This window comes from Passer domesticus, chromosome 13 (genome assembly GCF_036417665.1).
Source record: "Passer domesticus isolate bPasDom1 chromosome 13, bPasDom1.hap1, whole genome shotgun sequence".
NCBI classification, from domain to species: Eukaryota; Metazoa; Chordata; class Aves; order Passeriformes; family Passeridae; genus Passer; species Passer domesticus.
In genome coordinates this window covers 10,485,154-10,506,101 of record NC_087486.1, presented here as the reverse complement: position 1 = coordinate 10,506,101, position 20,948 = coordinate 10,485,154, and the positions used below count along the sequence as shown (strand labels likewise).

General features: G+C 47.4%; 1 protein-coding gene across 7 annotated transcripts in view; it reads left to right on the top strand.

Annotated features, from left to right (window-relative positions):
- The window catches only part of ACSL6 (acyl-CoA synthetase long chain family member 6), a 57,294-nt gene that overhangs the window by 15,070 nt on the left and 21,276 nt on the right, over positions 1-20,948 (top strand). For 6 of the 7 annotated variants that reach the window (XM_064388171.1, XM_064388170.1, XM_064388164.1 and 3 more), the window contains exons 2-9: positions 11,444-11,664; positions 13,275-13,389; positions 14,173-14,237; positions 14,634-14,735; positions 14,857-14,956; positions 15,630-15,808; positions 16,648-16,680; positions 17,636-17,687. In XM_064388171.1, the coding sequence (XP_064244241.1) occupies positions 11,444-11,664; positions 13,275-13,389; positions 14,173-14,237; positions 14,634-14,735; positions 14,857-14,956; positions 15,630-15,808; positions 16,648-16,680; positions 17,636-17,687 (867 nt within the window). Of the gene's footprint in view, positions 1-11,442; positions 11,665-13,274; positions 13,390-14,172; positions 14,238-14,633; positions 14,736-14,856; positions 14,957-15,629; positions 15,809-16,647; positions 16,681-17,635; positions 17,688-20,948 lie in introns of all 7 variants that reach the window. The other variant, XM_064388166.1, reaches the window with a different exon arrangement.

Sequence of the window (20,948 nt, the reverse complement as noted above, 5' to 3'; positions counted from 1 at the left end):
ATCACTCTGCTTTTACTGATATCACACAAGAGAGAAACATCAAGCTGTGTTCCTTTAAAAGCATGGTGATACTCTTGAGCACAGAAGAGATTATTTTGAGAAGCTCTGGCTCTTGCAGGCAGTGTGTTTCAGTTCTGACTGGAGGCTACTGGCACAGGGCCCAGGCAGGCAGAGGGCACGGCAGGAGCCGGCAGGTCTGTGCAGCGGGCAGGGCCAGGCTGCTGCATCACCCTGCCCTGCCCGACTGCTGGCCCTGCTGCTGTCCCCCACCTGCAGTGGCAGGGGGCAGTTGCCTTCCTTTGGGTTTTTTGGCACACGGCCTGCCTCTTTATTTTCTTGCCCCTTACTGCACTGCAAGGCTGCCAAATAAGCCTTGAACAACTTTCAAAGCTGCCTTCAGTTTCTGGTTTGTTTGGGGATAAAACTTGGAGCGGATTCAGGCAGTCACAGTTCTGTGTGCACAGGGTCTGGATAAAACTCTGCTCTCTCCATGTGTACTTAACCTTTGGTACCCCCTCACTCCTTCCCATCTGTGCAGACAGGGTCCTTTGGAAAAGCACTACAACTACAGGGCCAGGTTGGATGGAGCCCTGAGCAATCTGACCTAGTGAAGGGCATCTGCCCATTGTGTGGGGGATGGCTGGATGATCTTCAATGTCTCTTCCAACCCATCTGTGATTCCATGAACTTGCAGGGAGCTTTCCTGTTAACTAACCTGGTCTAATTACAGTCAGATTACTCTAAGAGAGTGATACAACTGTATTTGTTATAATTAGTGACACTACTGTTACTTTTTTGTAAGCTCCCATTTTGATGTCATTTTCTAGTTTCAGTTTCCAATGTGACAGTTGTAATACTGTCTGCATGGGCATGTGTTTGACACAGAGCTGGCAGAGCCTTTCAGTCCTCTTTTTTCATATGGCTTGGCTTTAACTGCAGTGGCAGGTCACTAAGAGTTGGAGGTCTTCAAGCTGTAGGATTGGAATAAAGATAATTGCTCCTTATAATAATAAAGGCAGTGTTTAGCTATGATACGGCCCTCACTGTGAGGTCTCTCTCTACATCTGCAGCAGAAGATGAAAATCTGTGGTGTGATAATGCACAGGCAACCTCCTGCAGACAGCAACAGGCCAAATTTCCAGGATCTTCATGGCTGGAGGCAATGCCAGCTGCAGTCTGGCCTGCTTAGCCCTGCTGTGAACACTTGCTACATAACTGTTGATATTGCAGAAGGCAACACAAAATTGAAGTTTGACCAAGTACGTGTTTTGGTCCAATCTGAGCTGCCACAGAAGCAAGGCAGGTTAACACCTGGCTTGGAAGTGGTATTCAAAACATTCCTATTCTTCCCTATCCTCTTCAGGACTAACTCTGGACATGCCACTGTGTCATGTCCTAAGCATTATGGAAGATTTTCTGTTATGAGCTTGTTTAGTTTTCTGTGTCACTTTGGATGAAGTACTCCCATGCTTGCCTGAATACAATTGACTGATAGGATCCTCAGTGTTATTCAGAAACCATTTATTCTGGTACTGCTGCCAAAAGAAACAGCAGCAGTGAACCCAAAAGGGGTTGCAGATGGATCAGTACCCCTGGACTGGCACACAAATATTTGTGCTGGTGCCTGGGAAAGGCAGGGTGGGTGTGGGAGTGATGGAAGGGGCAGATGATCAGGAGAACTCCTTGCCCTGGCAGGACTGGAATGTGGTGGGGCATCCCAGCCTGTGTGGGCTCCACCAGCTGTGCTCCAGGCAGGGGTGGAGCTGGGTGTGTGGTGGGCCAGGGAGTCGTGCAGGGAGGACAGGACCCCACCCTGGCACCAGGATGCCATCTGATCATGCCCGGTGGGGATGTGCTTGTAAGCTAACTAACCACTTTTTTCTGACACTGTAGCAGGACAGTTATTTCTGTGCCAACAGCCATGTGCCCTAGTGAGGGGTCATAAGGTGAGGGGCCCTTCATGGCCCAGTCCAGCAGTGGTGTGAGGTGGGGTCATCCTTCCTATCCTGCCAGAAGCCAGCAGGAATCAGACCTCTGCAGTTTGTGCATGCAGCAGGAGAGCAGCCAGGGCTCTCCTGTCAACTGTCCCTGTATCACTGTCACCAGTCTCACACAGTGACCCTCCAGGTGCAGCCAAGGGCAGGGTGTGAATGCTCATGGAGAGCTGGGAACTGGCAGTGCAGGAGTTTGCCTGAATGTGTGTCCTTGTCTGGCAGTGACCCGCTGTGGGACAGCAGAGCCAGCCCTCAACAGCCAGGGCAATGCATGCTTGTGGTATCAGCTCCTTCCCTGCCTGGCATTGTACCCAAAGCCTCCACCCAGCCATGGCCTAGGGCCTTTGTAGTGTGAGATGGCCACAGAGGGCCTGGCTATGGCATGTTCATGTGGAGAGGCTGAAAATGAGCCAGACAGTGAGCTGAGGAAGGGAGTACATCCCACATGGGTGCATGGAAGGGAAAGTCCCCTTGTGTCCCTGCTCCTCTGCACTGCCCTGAAGGAGTGTAGGGGGATGCCCCCAATGAGAGAGGGACAAACTAGCCTTTGTCCCCCAAAAAAGGAAGGAAGCCCAGAAGTTTCTCCCAACGATCAGGTGAAAAGACACCTTATAGGACCCCAGAGACTTCACTAAAACCTTGGGGTCACCTAATTGGATGAGGGCCAAAAGATCCCGCCTGGGCCATCAGGTAGAAAAAGAGAGAACAAAAGAACCACGAGGCTTTTGTGAAGGTGTTTTACCAGGAGCAGACCTCTGTACCTGGATCGGATTTTCTGTTTATTGTTTTTCCTTTTATTAAACCTTTTTGTTTCCAACACTGTAGCAGAAGCCATCCTGCTCATTATTTGCCTCCAAAGGTAATAGCTGAGCTATCCTTGGTGTATTAAGTTCCCTTTTAAAGGCTCATAAAACCCTGGCCCGACAAAACAGAACTTAATACTGCCCAGCCTTGACACTGCTGCAGAGCCTTCAGGTGACTGGGATTCTTAGGACCAGGACCTCTACAGACAATACTAAGGTTTATTTAAATTCAATATTTAAGGGAAAACATCAAAACTTTCCCTGGCAACAAGCCATCCAGCTCTTTGCAAAGCGCCTTCACATCTCTGCTCTGCCAAGCCAGCTGTCAGGGGTGCAGCTCCCTTCTCCCTTTCCATTCAGTGCTTCTCTTTGTACTCTGCCCCAGATAACTATTTTTATGCCGTTCTTTAAGCTGTTTGTTTGCTGCCTGACACAGAGTATTCAGGAATCATATAGTATGTGGGACAATCAACCATCAATGTCAGTAAAAAATAAAAAATAAAGCCAAAACCCAACCCAAAACCCCTCATTCTTCACAAGAAGTGAAGTTGACAATTACTTATGTGTACTTCTGGGAAGGGGGGAGCTTTGCAGATGTTCTGTGAGCAGTGTGCAGAACAAAGCCCCAGCCCTAGCAAAAGTAGTCCCACGATTCACTGTCAGGATCCAGCCTTGTGTGACAATGCCAGCAGCTCATGGCACTTCAGCACAAGCCCAGAAAGCCTTGCCATAAGGCTGAGTGGCAAATTCTCTCCTCCTTTAGTCACCTCAATAGGATGCTCCTGTGGACTGTACTGCCTGTGAGCCAGGGAAGCCAATGGGGGAGATCAAGCTCTGGTTTCCCCAGATGGAACTTTGCAGCCCTCATGCTGATTTTGGCACAGTTGTGTGAGCAGGCTCCAGAGAGCTTAAGACAGCCAGAAAACCCCACAACTTTGGTGGTTTGCTTTTCCTTCTGGCTGGGTTATATTTTAGCTTGAAGGAATGGCCTGAACTCACTTGAGGTCAGCACACAGAAGCTACACTGGGATAAGGGGAGCAAGAGGAATATGATGGGGAGGATATTGGGTGCAAAAATATCCCATGTAGGTTTTCCCATCTGAATTCCATGCTCTGCAACCACAGGCTGAGGTTTTTAGCCTGATAAGGAAACCTCATGACTTTAGCTCATGCTGGTGCTGGGTAACATTTAAGGATGTTTCAGCAGTTAGAGGAGCGTTTTTGTTACTATGCCTTAGGCAACTGATGGACTTCAGAGACAGCAGAGTTGTTGAGCTTTTCCCTTTTGGTATGAAACTTAAAATGCTTGCACTGGCTTCCTGATGCTTTGTTATCCAGAGGAGTGGCAGATTTGGACCAGATTCCCAGTCATGGCTTTTCCGTATGTGTGAATCATAGTGGCTTCTGAGGGCTGCTACACTGCTCTGCTCAGGGGTGCAAAAGGTATTTTTATGTTGGTCCACATGTTTGAGCTGTGCTGAGTGGGTGAGGAGGTGTGGGATGGAGAACAGAGCTTTCCATGAGGATTTGGAATCAGTGGATGAAGAGGGACTCAGTGCAGAGAGATGAGGATGGGTTGGTGGTCCATGCATGGCTCCGAGCAAGGAGCATTTCCAGACAGCTGGGGGCTGGATTTTGCTCTCTGAAAGATCGCAAATGTCTAAAATAAGATCTCTGCATAGCACTGAATTATTTATTGAATATTTCTCTAGGCAAGGGACCAATACGCTGTAGATATTTGAGATACTTTAAATACTTCTATTTATGTGTGATTACTGGTCTCTTTCAGGACATTGAGCTCCTTGTTAGCATTTTTCCCTTGTTAGTGGATGCTTGCAAAGATCTTGTGTTTTGCAAATACATTTCCCAGCAGTGCAGAGCAGGAGGGAGCAGAGGCCAGTGCTGCTCCTCTGGTTGCTTGGAGATTCCCATCCTTTGTCTGTGCCCTGCCTTTGGGGTTGGGGTTGTGAGGAAGGTGGATGGAAGCTGGAGGGTCAGCAAAGCCCCTGAGCCCAGTGCTGTGGTCTGCCATTAGCTCTGTCCCCAGGAACCGCGGGGAAGGAAATGTGGTGCCATGGTCACACCCAGGCTGTTACTGCACCTGGTACTTAGAGTTTTTTTAAGGAGTGAGGTGTTTCCACAGTAATGCTAGGGGCACATGGTATTATGCAATTTGTGCTGTTAATCATCAGTCACAGAGAGTAGGGGTAAATTCTGCTTTTTATATATGTGCACATGCACACACAAGCATTTACATCCACGCATGCAGATATATAATGTGTGTAAATACTATGTATAAATGGGACCCAGTACTTCAGCAGCTTTTTCTCTGAGCCATTCCTTCTGTCTGAGTGAAACTGCCTGTCTCTCCAAAAAAAAAAAAAAAATACCACTGGCCCAAGTTCATACCACAGCCCCAGCTACATGCTGATGTTGAACTGGTCTTTTTCATCCATCCCTGTGCTCTCCTCACTCACTCACTCACCAGGGGACACAGGAAAGCATGCTGGCCTCCTTGCCAAAAAGTTTATTTGTCTTATTCTCCTACAGATCCAAGGCTTGACCTGGATGCAAAGCCTTTTTCCATTGTGGATAACTGCCTCGCTGAGTGGGAGGGAGGGCTCTGGGAGAGGGCGAGTGGGAGGCAGGGGCACGGGGACAGTCCCTGGTGGTGTTGCTGCAGCCCCATGTGTGCTCCCATGCCCCAGACCCTGAGTTCAGGGTGCACTGAGCCCCCAGGCAGCTCTGCCAGCACAAAAGCAATTTGAGCTACACAGAGGCTTGGGTACTCTTGAAACTTGGGTACTCTTGAAACAGAGGCTTTGAGTCCTCTGTTATTATTTGACCCTGCAAAGAATTTGTATGATCTAAGTAAAACACAGTAATTGTGGTTGTGCACTGGAGAGACAATTATTTTGCTCAGTGAGTAAAATTAAGCACCTGTAAGAGCTCAGTTTGGTCTGGTTTTGGTTAAGCAAGGGGCATTTTTTAATGGAAAACACAGTTTTTATGAAAATGTGCTGTCCCAAAAATCAAAGCAGTGATACATCATGTGCAGGCTGTGAGAGATTGGCTTAGGGTGATGTGTCTGAAAGTGAGAGACATCAAATGGAGAAAAGGACTATAGTGAGATAGGCCACTTTAGAGGAGCAAAAGCAGGTTTCAGGAAGTTTTAAGTAGTATTAGTCTTGGCTTGATCAATAACACTAGTAATTGCTGAATTGCATGTGTGGCTGATTAACCCTTGCAGAGTACAGAGGTCCCTGTTTGTACATCCAAGTACATGTGGTGGGTCAGGGCTGTGGGGTCACCCTGCCCAGGCTGCTCTGGAGGGATGTAGGACTGGCAGTGAAATATTTTGGGTCACTGTTGTGCTCATGTGTTTATGCCATAATTGCATGTGGGACAGAAGCTGTTAGATGTCCTGCAAAGCTATGTGAGCCAAGGATTGCTTGTCTCCTGCTTCATTTTGGGGCTGCTTACTGGATTTCCACACAGCAATTCTTTCATAGTTTCAGATACTTCTGGTGTTCCTATTTTCCCCCCTTCTGCTGTTTTTATTTTCCCCTTTACGTTTATCACACCCTTTACTCTTTCTCAAGCAGTTTGCAAGTTTACAGACTGCCTGGCTTCCTGTCTCACAGCAGGGAATTGTTCTGTAAGGTTTTCAGTAGCTCTCTGTAATGCCCAACAAATACATAATTTTCTCTCTGTAATTAACACTGGTTTTGTTCTGCTGTAAAGGGTGGCATTATCATTTCCATAAACACTATAGTGTAAAATAATTAAAACAGAATAAATTGACCTGATCTTCAACTAGTTGAAAATAGAATGGTGGCCAAGTGCCATTAGTTTTCCAAATTTTCGTGTTTAAGTAAAACAAATGAGAAAAAATCTGCAGGTTTGGATCAAACCGTGTATTGTGTTTGTGGCTGAGGCACAGCACAGTCTGTAAGATCTGTAGCAGATCTTATTAGATCACCTGTTCCCATCAAATCTAGAGAAATGTGAGCCCAGCCTGCTGCAGAGTGGTCGGTGTCCCCCTTCCTCACCTGAGCCCAGCCCCAGCCCACACTGGCTTCAGGATGAGGCCTGAAGGCTCATCCAGCTTCTCATTCTCTGTGCCCACACAGGGAAAACTTGTGGAGCTGCAGAGCAGAGGCTGACTTGGCATCACTTCCCTGGTTTTAATTACAGCAGTGATTAGGAATTCACAGCCTGTGGTGTCCCAGGAGCTCCCTGGCCAAGTTGGAGAAGGTCAGAGGTACTGAGCTGCATTTAATGGCAGGGGCTCCTCCCAGGAGCCTAAATGGAGTTTGAGGAAAAAGGAAAAATAAGGATGATTATACTCTGCAAGCAATACACAACATCCCCAAATGCCTCTGCCTGCATGGCTGTGATAGCCTCTGTGCATGTTTTCATGAAGATGTTAATTATTGCAACAGCTTCCCTTTAAATAAACAAATGGTTTCCAGTGATGCAGTCTGACTAATAGCTTTATGTGTCCCTGGGAATGCTGATGCTCCCTTTCCCCTTGGCAAATGGAAACTCTCTTGTAGTGACATAGTCATAATTTGAGTGCCATTCATGATTTGAATCCCTATTGCAGAGTCCCTCAAGTCCTCTGTACAGAGCACTAAGCATGTTTTTTTTCTGCACAGGAAGGTGATGGAGAGCAGCTCAAGTTTTGCTGGATGCTTCTTTGTGCAAATCTTCGGTCACTGACCCCATTTCAGGAAAACAACTATAAATCTCAAGATCTGGGCTCTGCAGAACTGAACATGAGAAAAGAGTTCAAAAAGCTTGTAGTGTTTCACTGGCATGAAATCCCTCTAAATCAGCCTGTCTAGATTGAAATGTTTTAGATCCTGGAAATTCTGTTTCCTCAGTGGAATGAGTGAGCAGCCAGTGCCGTAGCCAAGGACACGGATCCATGGTGACTGCTGGCTGCTGGGATATTGCAGCTTGCTCTGAGAGAAGCAGAGGGTCTCTGCTCTGAGCCATTGCATGGTTCTGCTGGTAGTCCCCCACTGCGAACTGTTAATTCTCTCAGACATATTGAAAAGCTGCTTATTTGGGTTTGGTTTTGTGCTATGGAAGTCTAATGCGAGTAGCCTTTTTTGGGGCTTGAACAAAGGGATGGTGATGGGACACTTTGCCCATTTTCCAGGATAAAATAGATCACCTGTCTCTTCCCCACCCCAGTGTGAGTGCAGGGGGGCAGGAGGATATGGATGCTCCAACAGGAGTTGTTCTTCCCAAGCAGGCACTGATGGAATGCTAGGGAGGATGGGATTTCATGGCTGCACAGGACCAGTAAAATTTTAATTGCATTAGGCATGCACCCGTAGTCTTGAGGCTGTTCCCACACTGGCTTATGTCACTGAACTCCACTGACTGGAGTTACAGAATCACTTCCAGGAGAAAAAGATGAAAACTAATTTGTACAAGAGAGTAATTTGTTGCCAAAATAAATAAATAAGCCATGTTCTGGGGGTGATTGCTGTGAACACAGGCTGGTGGGTGACCTGGAGCCCAGTGTCACTGCTGGCTGCCCCAAGGCTGCAGGAGCCCTGCTCAGCCTGGACCCAGGCTGGGAAGTTCCCCTGTGCCAGGCACCCCCAGCTCTTACCCATGGCTGTGCTCTCTTGGCACTTCTCCAGTGCTTCTTCCTTCCTTCCTCCAAAACACTTTTTTCTTTCCTTGCATATTTGTTTCTCTTTTCTTTGCCATGGGAATGTTTTAGATGTCCGGTGATGTGAAGTGCCATTTAGAATAAATTGAAATGTCAGTGTTTCCATGTGCCACATGCATGGGTGCCATGCTCTGCTTGCTGGCACCCAGGGCTGCTTGCTTGTGGGAAACATGAACTGCAGCAGGCTGGTAGACCCACTTCTGGCAACAGAAATGGGGCACAAAGGTAACAGAAATGTAGAGAAGGGGTGTGAAGAACATCCTGGTGCTGATCCTGAGCCAGAGGTGACAGCAGCAGCTGCTTGCTGTGCAGTCTGGAGTGCAACGCTGCCTTGCTGATGGGTAACCCAGCCCAACTGTGCTGGGTTTCAATTACTATTATTTATTTTCCTGTTTACATGAGAAATGTACTTGCAGGGCACGTGAGCAAGACAAGCTCACCTGCTTGTCTTGACTCGTCAGAGGAGGCTGTGATCCAGGCCCCCCTGACCCCTCTTTCTGTAGGTATAGGGAGGGGGTGAGGCAGTTCTCTGATCATCCCAAACACACCTGGGCCCCTTTCCTGGCCACCATCCCAGGGCAGGTTGGCTGCTCTGAGCAGATCAAGTATAGACTTATCATGAATCACTTTGGGATGCAAAACCCAGGATTAACTCTTGTGAAAGGCAACTTGTGTGAACTCTGCAGAGCCAAAATTGAACATGATCAGAAATTGCAGCCCTGACTCTCATGATCCTTCTGTTGATGCTATGAGCTCTAGATATCTGTGGATGCCCTCAGCCCAGCCAGGTGTAAAGGCCTGGTCCTGTTTCTACCCAAGCAATTCTTGCAGCTGAGCAGGGCAGAAACATGTGGCTGTAGCCAAGCATCCCCCCCTAGCAGTGCTGTTCCCACAGGCACCTTCCCAGCTTTCCATTTTCAACTTAACTGCACAGATGGATACAAAACAGTACTTACAGGCTGCTGTTGAGGCAGTAATTCCCAGGATTTCAGTGTAACCAGCAAGCTGGGTGGCTGCTTTTGGTGGGACAGGCTGTTTCTGGGAGCAGACAGTCTTAATTGGGACTTGCTGAAATGCTTTTGCACAAATAGGCAATTCATCGGTAAATTAATAGCTCCCTTGCTAAGCTCTCCCAGTTTTTGTAGTAAAAGTGTGTTTGTCAGGCTGCTTTTCATAGTCTGGTGTTGAGAAATATTGAGGGGAGAAATCAGTACTCTGTCTCAGTTCATGGAATCATTCTATCCTAGAATGGTTTGGATTGAAAGGGACCCTAAAGCTCATCCAGTTCCAACTGCTCTGCCATGACATGGGACTCCTTACATTATACCAGGTTCCTCCAAGCTGCATTCAGCCCATCCTTGAACACTTCCAGGGATAGGGCATCCACAGCTTCTCTGGGCAGCCTGTGCCAGTGTCTCATCGCAATTCATCCTATGTGACTGACCCATTGCAGTCACATAGTCAGTATTTTATCACATGTGGAAATTTCTGAAAAGGTCCTCAAATCTCAGGAGGGTGGTGGGTATCTCCCAGTAATACCTGGATGTGATAATACCTCCCAGTAATAATCTGGATGTGATTATTGGAGGGGTTTAACCATTCTTGAAGAGGCTGCTTGTGGTCCCAGAGGGTTTCACAGTCAGGAGTTATCTGGGAGCAGAGGTGGCTGTGGGATGTTGGCCAGCATCAGGGAGCAGCATGGGGCCAGAGGGACATTTGGGCCAGAGCTCTCAGGGGGAGATGGATGACCCTGAACATGGGCTCTGTGTCACTCTCCCCTTGCTGCTGCCCTCATCATTTCACAGCTCTAAAGTGAGTGAGGTTAATATTTTGTTATGTTGGGTTTTTTCTTTTGCAAACTTACCAACCTTCTCCAGAGCTTTGTACAAGGGTTGCCCCTGTCTTCATCACCTGGCCTGTGCCAGCCTCAGTGCTCACTTGGCACAAACGCAGGAGAAGGCTACTAGAGGATAGTCCTGACCCTCAGGACTTTCAGGATAGTGCAGCCCAGACACTGTTCCCAGGAGGAAGAAAGCAGGTTTGTGTTAGTGCTGCTGCTATGTGGGAAGTCCTGGCCTCCTCATGGAAGTGAAGCCATGGAACTCCACAGGCTGGAGCAAGGCCAGAGGGCAAGAGGGAAAAGGCTGCCTGGGCTCATGTGGCTGAAAAACTTTTTAGGACCTTGACTCTTGCAAAGTCGTAAATAGAGCTGTGGGAAACATGAGCTGTTTGGATTCCCCCTGGGCAGCACCTGCTTGGCTCATTCCTCAGAGGGCTGGCCGATACTGGGGACTCCTCAGTGAGGAGCTGATACGGGGCTGTCACTGTAAACAGGAGTTATTTAAAACGTTCCTTGTGTACTCAACACCCAAACACGAGTCCCTGGAGGACCTCCTGACCTCTCCCTCTGGAGCAGTGAGCCACCTGCTTGGCTCCTTCTCTCCGGTGGCTGTTTGTGTTTGTGCAAAAGGGAAAAGCAAGGTAATCTGCTGCGTCAGAGTCTAGGTCAATGCCCGATCCACAGCGTGACCTTGCCTTTCCCAGGAGCAGCTCCCACTCCGTGAGCCCAGCACAACTGTCTGTGCAGTCCTGCTCAGGGAAGGCAGAGAGAGCTCCTGGCAGCCCAGAGGGGTCCCAGCTGGATCCTAGAGCTTGTCCCAGCATCTCTCACTCCGGATAACTGCAGTGCATCACCTCCTGTATACTGGTACTCGGCTGTCCTTAGGGGGTGAGCTGTCTGCTCCTGCTCACCCTGCTATGGATGCTTCCTCCTTTGTTCTGTCTCTTCCATAGATGTTATTTTTCTCAGTTAGGGTGGCCACTGGCAGAGCAGGATGTCTGCAATGGCTGATGAGGCAAAGCACATTCTCCTCTTCCCAGAGCCCTGTGCTGCCTCTGCCCATCCACAGCCTGACCTCACCCGACCTGACCCATCCTTCTGGCTCTTGCAGAGTTTGCAGTTTCGCTGGTGGAGAAGATGCAGGCTCAGGAGATCCTGCGGAGCCTGCGGCTCCCCGAGTTCGATGACCTCAGCCAGTTCTTCCGCAACCTGCCGGCCACGGCGCTGGTGGGCATCGGTGCCTTCGCCGCCGTTGTGGCCTACTGGTTCGCCAGCCGGCCCAGGGCTGTGAAGCCGCCCTGCGACCTGCGCATGCAGTCGGAAGAAGTCGAGGTGAGGGCAACCCCGGCTGGCATTCCCCAAGATGTGCATGCCTGGAAGTCATAGAACAGATTGGGTTGCAAGGGACCTTAAAGATGATCTCATTCCAACCTCCTGCCATGGGCACTAGACCAGGCTGTTCCAAGCCCCCTCCAGCCTGGCCTTTAACACTTGCAGAGATGGGGCAGCCACAGCTTCTCTGGGCAGCCTGTGCCAGGGCCCCACCATCCTCACAAGAAAGATTTTATTTCTAGCATCTAATTTAAACCCACTTTATTTCAGTGTGAAGCCACTACCTCTTGTTTTGTCACTATATTCCCTTGTAAAAAGTCCCTTTCCAGCTCTCTTGTAGGCTCCCTTCATTAAGGTCTCCCCAGAGCCTTCTCTTCTTCAGGCTGAACAACCCCAACCCTCTCAGCATTTCCTCATAGTGTAGGTGTCCCATCCCTCTAATCACCTTCATGGCCTCCTCTGGACTTGTTTCTACAGATCTATGTCCACAGGGGACACCAGTAAGGCTTTTTTGTTTTTGTTGTTTTGGTAGTTCCCCAACCTCATTCTGAAATCAACCATGTAATCCACTGTGCCACGGATCACTTCACCCCTTAATTTACCTTTTTCTGTAAACTAGAATACAGCATGTTATTCTCTTAGATTTTCAGTAAAACTTTGGTCTTAGCTTTGCTCAACCATTCATGGCCAAAAATTAGAGGCACTGTCATTGAATGGGAGAAACAACTGAAAGGCAATAGCTGATGAGACCAGATCACCTGGCACTCTTCATGTGTGCCCATTGCTGAGTTTGCTGCTGCAAACTTGGTAATAATAATAATAAGTAAACCTGAATCCATGCTTAGCAGCTGAGGAGTTACTAATTGTTATCCTTGCAAAAGGCTTTAATGCTGTGGCTCTGCTTTAAATAACAAATATTTCTGAGCATTGTCTCCACTTATTTTAATATCTGAAAGTTGGATGAGAATTTTTAAAGCCTTTTGTGATGTTCCCTCTAAGATATCATTGTCCTTAATTCTAACAGGTTTTTAAAAAAGTGGGAGGAATTTACATTTTTCAAGATTAGTTTTTCCCTGTGATTAGGGCTTTAGTTAGACTTTTTTTCTGGCTGCCAGTGCAGTCCTGGTTTTGTCATTCTCACCCTGGTTGGCCACTCCTAAAACACCTCTGCTGAGCTCATGGCACTGGGGGCTGGCCTCTGCCTTAGTCTGTCCTTCATGTTGACCTGGATGTCCTTGTGGAAGTGCCCATCGTGCTAGTCCTGGAGACCTGTGCAGCCCAGAGCAGTTGCTTCCCCCAGCACAGTCCCACTCCATTACTTCCAGATCCATAATTCCTTATTAAATTCCCCAGGGAAATATCAGTGATCTCAGTGACAATGAGCTGGGTCAAGTGTTCCTCTGTGACCAGAGGGCTCTCTCTCTGTGTCCCCGAGGTGCTGAGGTCAATGTCCCCCCCCTCACATCCCGTTGGTTCTTGGGGCAGGTGGTGGTCACAGAGGTCTTGCTGGCGTTTGGGGAGTGTGCTGCTTTATGCTGGGGGTTTCCCCATCTCCCACCCCTTGAGCAGTGCTGATGCTGTGTCACCTTGTGTCACCTCCTGTCACGCAGGGCCTGGCTGGGGCGCGCCGCTCGGTGATCGGGGACAGCCCGCAGCTGCTGACGCACTACTACGATGACGCCAGGACCATGTACGAGGTCTTCAGGAGGGGATTCAGCATCTCTGGTGAGAGCACAGTGGTGAGGAGGCCTAGGAACAGAATCTGGGAGAGGTGGGGACCAGGCCGTGCAGATGTTCTTACCCTATGCTCCATAGTACTGTCACAGAGCCCTCACACACCTGAGAGACATCACTTCCCGCTCCAAAGAGCCATGATGACTCTTCCCTGCTCTACCATAACTATTTCCATGTCTGCTGTTTACGGTGCCCTGCCTCATTGGATGCGACAATGTCATGCTCAGATTGGTATTTTTGGTACCATAATAAACCCCAGAAGATCTGCACATATTCTGCCCCACAAGACAGGGGTAAATTAAGAACTCAGTAGGTGCACGGAGGAATAGATTCCTGCAAGTAGATACCATTAGCAAATTATTCAAATTTTCCAAATTTTCATCTGGTCATGCACTGCTGCATGACACACCTTCCCCCAGAGTAGGCTGGGCTAAATATAGTAGTTTTACCTTTTTAAATCAAAAGGCAGTGCAAGTAGTGGGATGAGTGCCCTTATCAGACACTAAAGCTCATGTGACCTTTGGAGAAGTGTCTTTAATGAGGCTGTTTGGGCCAAACTGCTGTTATCAGTGGGGAGGACTGGGGCCTTTTTGGGGGATCCTAGCAGCTTGTCTCCCATCAGATGCACTTCTGTGAGTAATTTGCTGGAGATTGCTATGAGAACCAACCCATTAACTGGATTTACTGCTGGAGGGCTCCCCCACGTCATGGCCCCGTGCGTTAACTCCTGGCACTGCCTCCCCATAACTCATCGTCTCTGCTTGTGTCTTTCAGAGAATGGCCCCTGCCTGGGGTTCAGGAAGCCCAAGCAGCCCTACCAGTGGCTGTCCTACAAGGAGGTGAGCTGCATGTGACACCCACTGTGCATCCTCTTCCCCTGCCCAACACAAGAAGGGGTGCCTGCACATTAGACCAGGGGGTTGCTCATGCACCGTGTGATGCTTCATGGTGTCCCCACCCTGGCACATCCAGGTGTTACATGGGTGTGTCAGCTTTCAGGGGCTGGCTCCATGCCATGAGCCCACTCCTGAAGGCAGCACTGAGGCACCCTGGAGCCATGGGGCATTGCCAGCCTCATCAACTGATAGTCAGCTGATGGTGGTTCATGATAACATAAAAGTTGGACTTTTAGATAGGAAATACAATAATTAGAGAGCCTCCCTGTAAGTCTTGGCTTAATTTGGTATTGTTTCTATTCCTCTTTTTTAATGTATTTTTTCCTCTCCAAATTCCAGGTGGCTGAAAGAGCAGAAGCTCTGGGTTCAGGCCTTTTGCAGCAGGGCTGCAAGCCATCCACAAAGCAGTTCATTGGCGTCTTCGCTCAGAATCGTCCAGAGGTGAGATTTCATGCCCAACTTGATATTGTATTAATAATATTCCTGACCTGTCAGCTTGTTCTCAAGTTGTATCTGCTCTCGTGGCCCTTTCTCACCTTTGTGCTTCCATGTTCTCCTTCAGTGGATCATCTCTGAGCTGGCTTGCTACACCTATTCCATGGTGGTGGTTCCCCTGTATGACACCTTAGGGCCTGGAGCCATTCGGTACATTGTCAACACAGGTAAAAGCAAAACTGATGTGATCTTCTCAGTTCTGTTGCTCAGAATGGTTAATTTTCTGCTTCTAAAAGACAGATGATCATAGAATCCTAGAATGGTTTGGGTTGGAAGGGACCTTAAAGCTCATCTGGTTCCAACTCCTCTTCATTGGCAGTGGCACATTATACCAGGCTGCTCCAAGCCTCATCCAGCCTGGCCATGAACACTTCCAGGGATGGGGCATTGTGATTATACTTGTTGAGTGTCTTGAATTCACTTAGAGAGGTTCCTGAGAAGCTGTGTGTCCCTGTGCTGCCTCTGTTGCATTTTCCACATGCCCAGTTGTGCATAGCCATGGATAAGGGCTGCTCTGGATGTGGGAATTACTCCAAGGCCGCCCACTCCTGTGTTGCTTGATATTTTGCCTCCTAGAGTTTTTAATCCATGTGGGGGCCAATTTTAATATTTTGAACTGACTCCCAGAATAATCGTAAATGTCAGCTAAAGCTTTGACATTGACTTAGGTTAGCTAAGACTGCATTTTTTCCTCATTTTTCAAGAGAAGCATGTGTTGTATGCTGGGATTTGTGGTGTAGTCTGGAGTGACTATCAGAACTGATACAGTGTTAGCTATGAACTAGTCTTGCATTGAAGAAGATTTACTGCAAACAGCTTGTTTGGCTGTTTTTCTTGCAGCTGACATTTCCACGGTCATTTGTGACAAGCCTGAAAAAGCCAGGATCCTCCTTGACCATGTGGAGAGGAGAGAAACACCAGGCCTGAGGTCTATCATCCTGATGGACCCATTTGAGAAGGAGCTGGCAGAGAGAGGGAAGAGCTGTGGGGTTCGCATCCAGACCATGCAGGAGGTGGAGGTGAGTTTGCTCTCTGTCCCCTTTTACTATTTTTTGTAACATCTGTGAAAGGACAGTACAGTGCACAGGGACGTGTGGATTGTGTGCCAGATTCAGTCTCTGGAGAGCACAAAAGAGCAGCTTGTGGCTGATAATACTGATGCTTGGTGCACTTGCCTCTTGGTGTTATTCCTTATTGATAGCAGAGCTGTTTCAGTTCTTTATCCTCAAGTGTGCTATCAGCTGCTATTTAAGCATGGGAAGGGGGATGTTATTTGAGACATTGGCCTCATACAATGTTACCAATAAGTAAAACTTTACAAAAGGAAGGCCATGTAAAACCATGGCTCAGGCCTGCTACTTTGGCTAAGTAGAAAAGGACTGTGGGAAAGAGACTCAGCTGAATTAGGGGTAGGAAAACAAGTTATATAACTATGGTGTGTTCACATTGTGGTGTATGGTGGTTGGTTGAAATTGTGTTATGCTTTAAAACTATGTAACTGATAACAGGCTAACTGCTTAAAAAGGCCTGGTTTTGCAATAAAGCAGCTCTCCTTTGCACCTGCCTGGGGACTCTGCATTGCTATGGACCCTCATCCACACTACATGTAAACCTACAGCCACACACTTGTTTGAAACACCCTGGATGCAGCTCAACCAACCCAAACACTACTTGAAATCCAAGGAAGGCACTGCAGTTAAGGCAAGAAACTCAGGATAATGAAGATGGCCTCAGTGCCAGCTAGGAATTTGTCTGCTTTAGCTCACACGCTCCCTTAGTGGTTTGCAGATTATTAGCAAATGGGTTACATTGCAGGAATTAAGGTGGAAGTCACTTTTGTTACTTTCATCTCTTCCAGGACTGTGGCCGTGAGAGTCGACATGTGCCTGTGGTGAGTGGTGGCTTGTTGCTTTTCCCACTTACAGCTGCAGCAGAAGAGACCTTAAAGCTCTTGTTCCAACCCCCTGCCATGGGCAGGGACACCTTCCACGGGTGCTTGGTTGCTCCTCTCCAATCTGGCCTTGAACATTTTCAGGAATGGGACAGCCACAGCTTCTCTGAGCAGCCTGTGCCAGGGCTTGACCACCCCCATAGGGAACAATATACAGTATTTGCACATTTATTCCCTCTACCTGGAACACTTAATTGGCATAGCCCATCCTGCTATGAACGTGTTAATGGGACAGTAATTGAATGCCAATGTTAATTCCACTACCTTACCCTGATGACACTGGGGGAATGTCTTTGTACCCTTCACTTTCTGCTGGGTTACTGTAGTTCAGAAACACTACTTGGCAGTATTTTTATGGGATATTTTGGGAAAATTGCTTTGATATTTTTCACTGGCTGCTCATATTCATACAAAACTCTCAAGAGCAGCTTCTGATATTCAAGCTGTTTATTTAATCATTCATGACCCAAAATAGTGCACGTATGGGGTGGTGCTGAGAATACAGAGATGCTTCTGGAAATGGGAACAATCAGCACCTTTGGAATCTTGTCCCCCGTTATGGAGTTCTTTCCAGAATTGACCTGGAAACTGATGAGTTATCTCAAGTTGTCCCACATGTCTACAGATGTAGGTGTTGGGTTGGAAAATACCTAACTGTGAGACAAACACTGAAGCATGCCCTTAGTGCAGCTGGAGCACGGCATAAAGGGAGGAATAGAGTCTGCATCAGCTGAAGAAACCTGGGTACATATGCTGAGGGGAATTATAGCTTTTTTACGTCAGAGCAAAAAATAATTGGTTTGATCTTTAGGTTTCTACAATGTCAACAGTCTCTAGCACTGACACATCTGCATTTGACTGATGTGATTTTTTTAATCTGCTTTTGTATTTCTAGCCTCCTCGACCAGAAGATCTGTCAATTGTCTGTTTTACTAGTGGCACTACAGGTAACAGAGGCATTTTAATCTAGAAATGTTAGAATATCTTATGAAATTAATTATTAATCCAACCTCAATACATACAAACTTGCTGTTATACTGATATGTCAATGATATTTCTAGGCATTTTTAATATTTAAGAATATATAGGTTTATATACACTTCTGTAGATTGCAAATTAAAAATAACAATATATTTATTTTTCAATTGAATTCTCCAACATACACTTTGCCAGTAGGTTTTTCCACTTGTCTGAAAATCCACCCATGTGTCTGCTTCCTATTTTGTTGTGTAGTTGTGAAGCACTTGGCTGATTAGTGTTTATCTTTTGCAAATATTTAAAAAAAATCAAAAAAACCTAAAATGTGGTTCCACAGCTTTCCATTCTCTGTATCCTAAGCACATTGATGTCTCCAGCCTCACCAAGGTCCTTGTCACCTCCTCTCCTTGTGTGTTGCTCATGACACCAAGTGCTGGAGGGGTTTGGGATGAGCCTGGGCAGCCCATGGTGCTGGCACTCGTGTGCTGCTGGCCTCTTTTTCTTGGAGAGAGGAGCAGCATCATTTTCCTGCCTGTTCTTAGCAGAGGCAGTGCTTTCTCCTCTTTCCAGACCCTGGTCTTCATCAGCTTGCAGGAATTTCCTACTCTTGAGAGCTCAGCCTCTGAAACCTCTCCCTGAAAGCTGTATGGGCAGATGCACAAGGCATCACTGCTTGGGACACTGCTTTTACACTTGCCTGCAGAGAAGGTCCATCCACGTGGTCCTTCCAGATCCACCTGTGCTCTTGGGATTGCCTAATGCTTGTTCCTACGCCAAAGCATCCTCAGTTTGGTCTCAGCAGAAGATGCTGGGAGCTGCTGGTGCTCCTCAGATGGCGGGTCAGGCTGAGCACGAGGGAACTCCTTCATCCTCCACCTCCCAGAAGAGACTTGTGCTTCACAGCAGGTAGGCAACTGCTTTATCAGCTCCAAGTAGAAGCTCAAGATGTATTAAAGGGGTTTGGGTATTTTACCTTCGCGTGTAGTCCTTAGTTCTGAGATCTGCACTTCAGCCTGCCCAGGGAGAGCACTGAGGGAAAGGAGCCTGTGACTCTGCTCTGTTCCAGCACTGGGAATTCCTAAATGGGAAAGACTGACCTCAGTGCTGGACATGAACATCACAGCCATGTACAAAGTGAGTGCAAAGTGGCTGGGCACAAATGGGAGCAGTGGAAATGGAAGGAGCCATGCTGTGGATACAGCAGGGCACAGTGTGCTTCTGTGTATGTTCAAGTGCAGAGCAATTATTTTTCAAGTCACATTATTGTTGACATTTTTATTTCTAAATAAGAAATTCTGCATAGAAAAGGTTTCTTTTGATTTTCTTTTTTATTTGCAGATGCAGTCATGGGCTAGTTTCCGATTTTGTGCTTTTCTTAGAAACATGCCCAGAGTTACAGAAATAGGACAACCAGGAAGTTAATTTCCCTTCTCCCATCCAAACCAAAAATTTCCAATTTTGCAAATCATCTCAAACTGAACCGTTTCATAACAATGATTTGTGATGCATGAGGCAAATCCTCTGCTGCTGCAGGACCTTGCACATCTCTCTCAGCCTTTTCCAGAGGTTGCATCAACACTCTGGTCTGTTTTCTACATTATGCTTTGATGTAAGAGTTTTATGTCGCCCATGTAATTTTTAGTGACTAAATGTAGAATTTTCTTCCAAAGGATATGTTCTCCAGGGCTTTTCTAGTTCCAAAGGGCTTTAAATATTTTTGTATTATGTGAACCAAGATCTCTGCTGTAGAATTTGTCACCTGAAAATTGTAGAATTGGAAAGAATTCCCCAGGAGCAGGCTTTAACACTTGCTTTTCTTTGATAGGACAGGCTGAGGCTGCTGATCTTGGATAACAAGACCAACTTCCATGGTTGTGCCAAGAAGCCATCAGCACTTGGAAATGGGCCAAAGATACATAGATATCCCCCAACTGTCAGGATACAATTTTTCAAGTTGGCTACTCCAGAGAAATCAATCAACTGTCATTCCCTCAAGGATCCACTGATCCAGGTGGATAAAAATTGCTTCCCAGTGGTTTTTACCAGCCTGGCAGTGCATGTGCCTTTTTGCCAGAGCTCCCCAGGGGAGGAAAGTGCTTGTATCCCAGAACACTGATGGATCACACCATCAAATTTGTGCTGGAGCACTTGAAAGACCCTTTTGGTGATGTGGAAAAGGTTCTTCTATTCTTTTAAAGGTTCTGCTGTTGCTTATAAGAACTGTCAAACAAGCCTGGCACCAAGATAAGAAGGACTTGGCATTCCTGGGTTATTAATGGATTGCAAGGTGTCCATTCTGTAACAGGACACTCGCTGGGCCTGTCTTTGTGAGGAAATTCAAACAAGAACAGTGTTACAGAAATGGCATTGATTTTTTAAAATAGAAAAGCAGCATCCCTGCCAACCCTCTTCTCTCAAAGTGGTAATTCTGGGAAAGGGCTCATAGAAAGGGGCACCTATTTTTGCTAGATTAACTCTTAGAACTACTAAGGAAGATTGAAACTTTCAGGAGTTCCCCAGCCCAAAAAGCTGCAGCTGTCCCATAACATCATGGTTTGTTCTGGCTTTCTCCTGATGGAGCTCTCCTGGCTCCATCACTGCTGCTCTGCTTAGACACCATCATCACTGCAGCCTGTCCAGGGTGTTGAGCCTGTGTGAGAAGAGGGATGCAGAGGAAGGAGTCCGGATGTTAACACTGCTTCTAGGCATGGCAGAGATACTGGATCTGCATTCAAGTCAGAGGTGGAGTGAGTAAATGAGTCAAACATCTGAAAAATCTCATAGAATCATGGAATAGTTTGGCTTGGAAGAGACCTTCAAAGCACGTCAAGTTCCAATTCCCAGCCACAGAAGGGACACTTTCATCTTGACCTGTTTGCTCCAAGCCCCACCCAGACTGGCACTGAACACTTGAAATCCTCCAAAAAAATCTGAAGAGTTTTGTCAAGGTGCAGGGACCAGATGTGTGCCAGAGGGCACAGTTTTGAGTTTCCAAACCAGTACTGAGCACATCCTCTCCACTGCGATGCTGCAGGAGCACAGCTGCTTCTAGGACTGCAGGGGCTGAGCACCAGTGCTTGGCTGGACACAGCTCCATAACACAAGTGATTTCTGAGTTGTGTGTGTATGCACAACTGGCACCATGGATGGTTCTTGCAGCCTGGATCTATGCATGCACCCAGCTGTGAAAATAACCTGCAGGCTGGTTTGGCACCTGTGAGCCTGCTGGT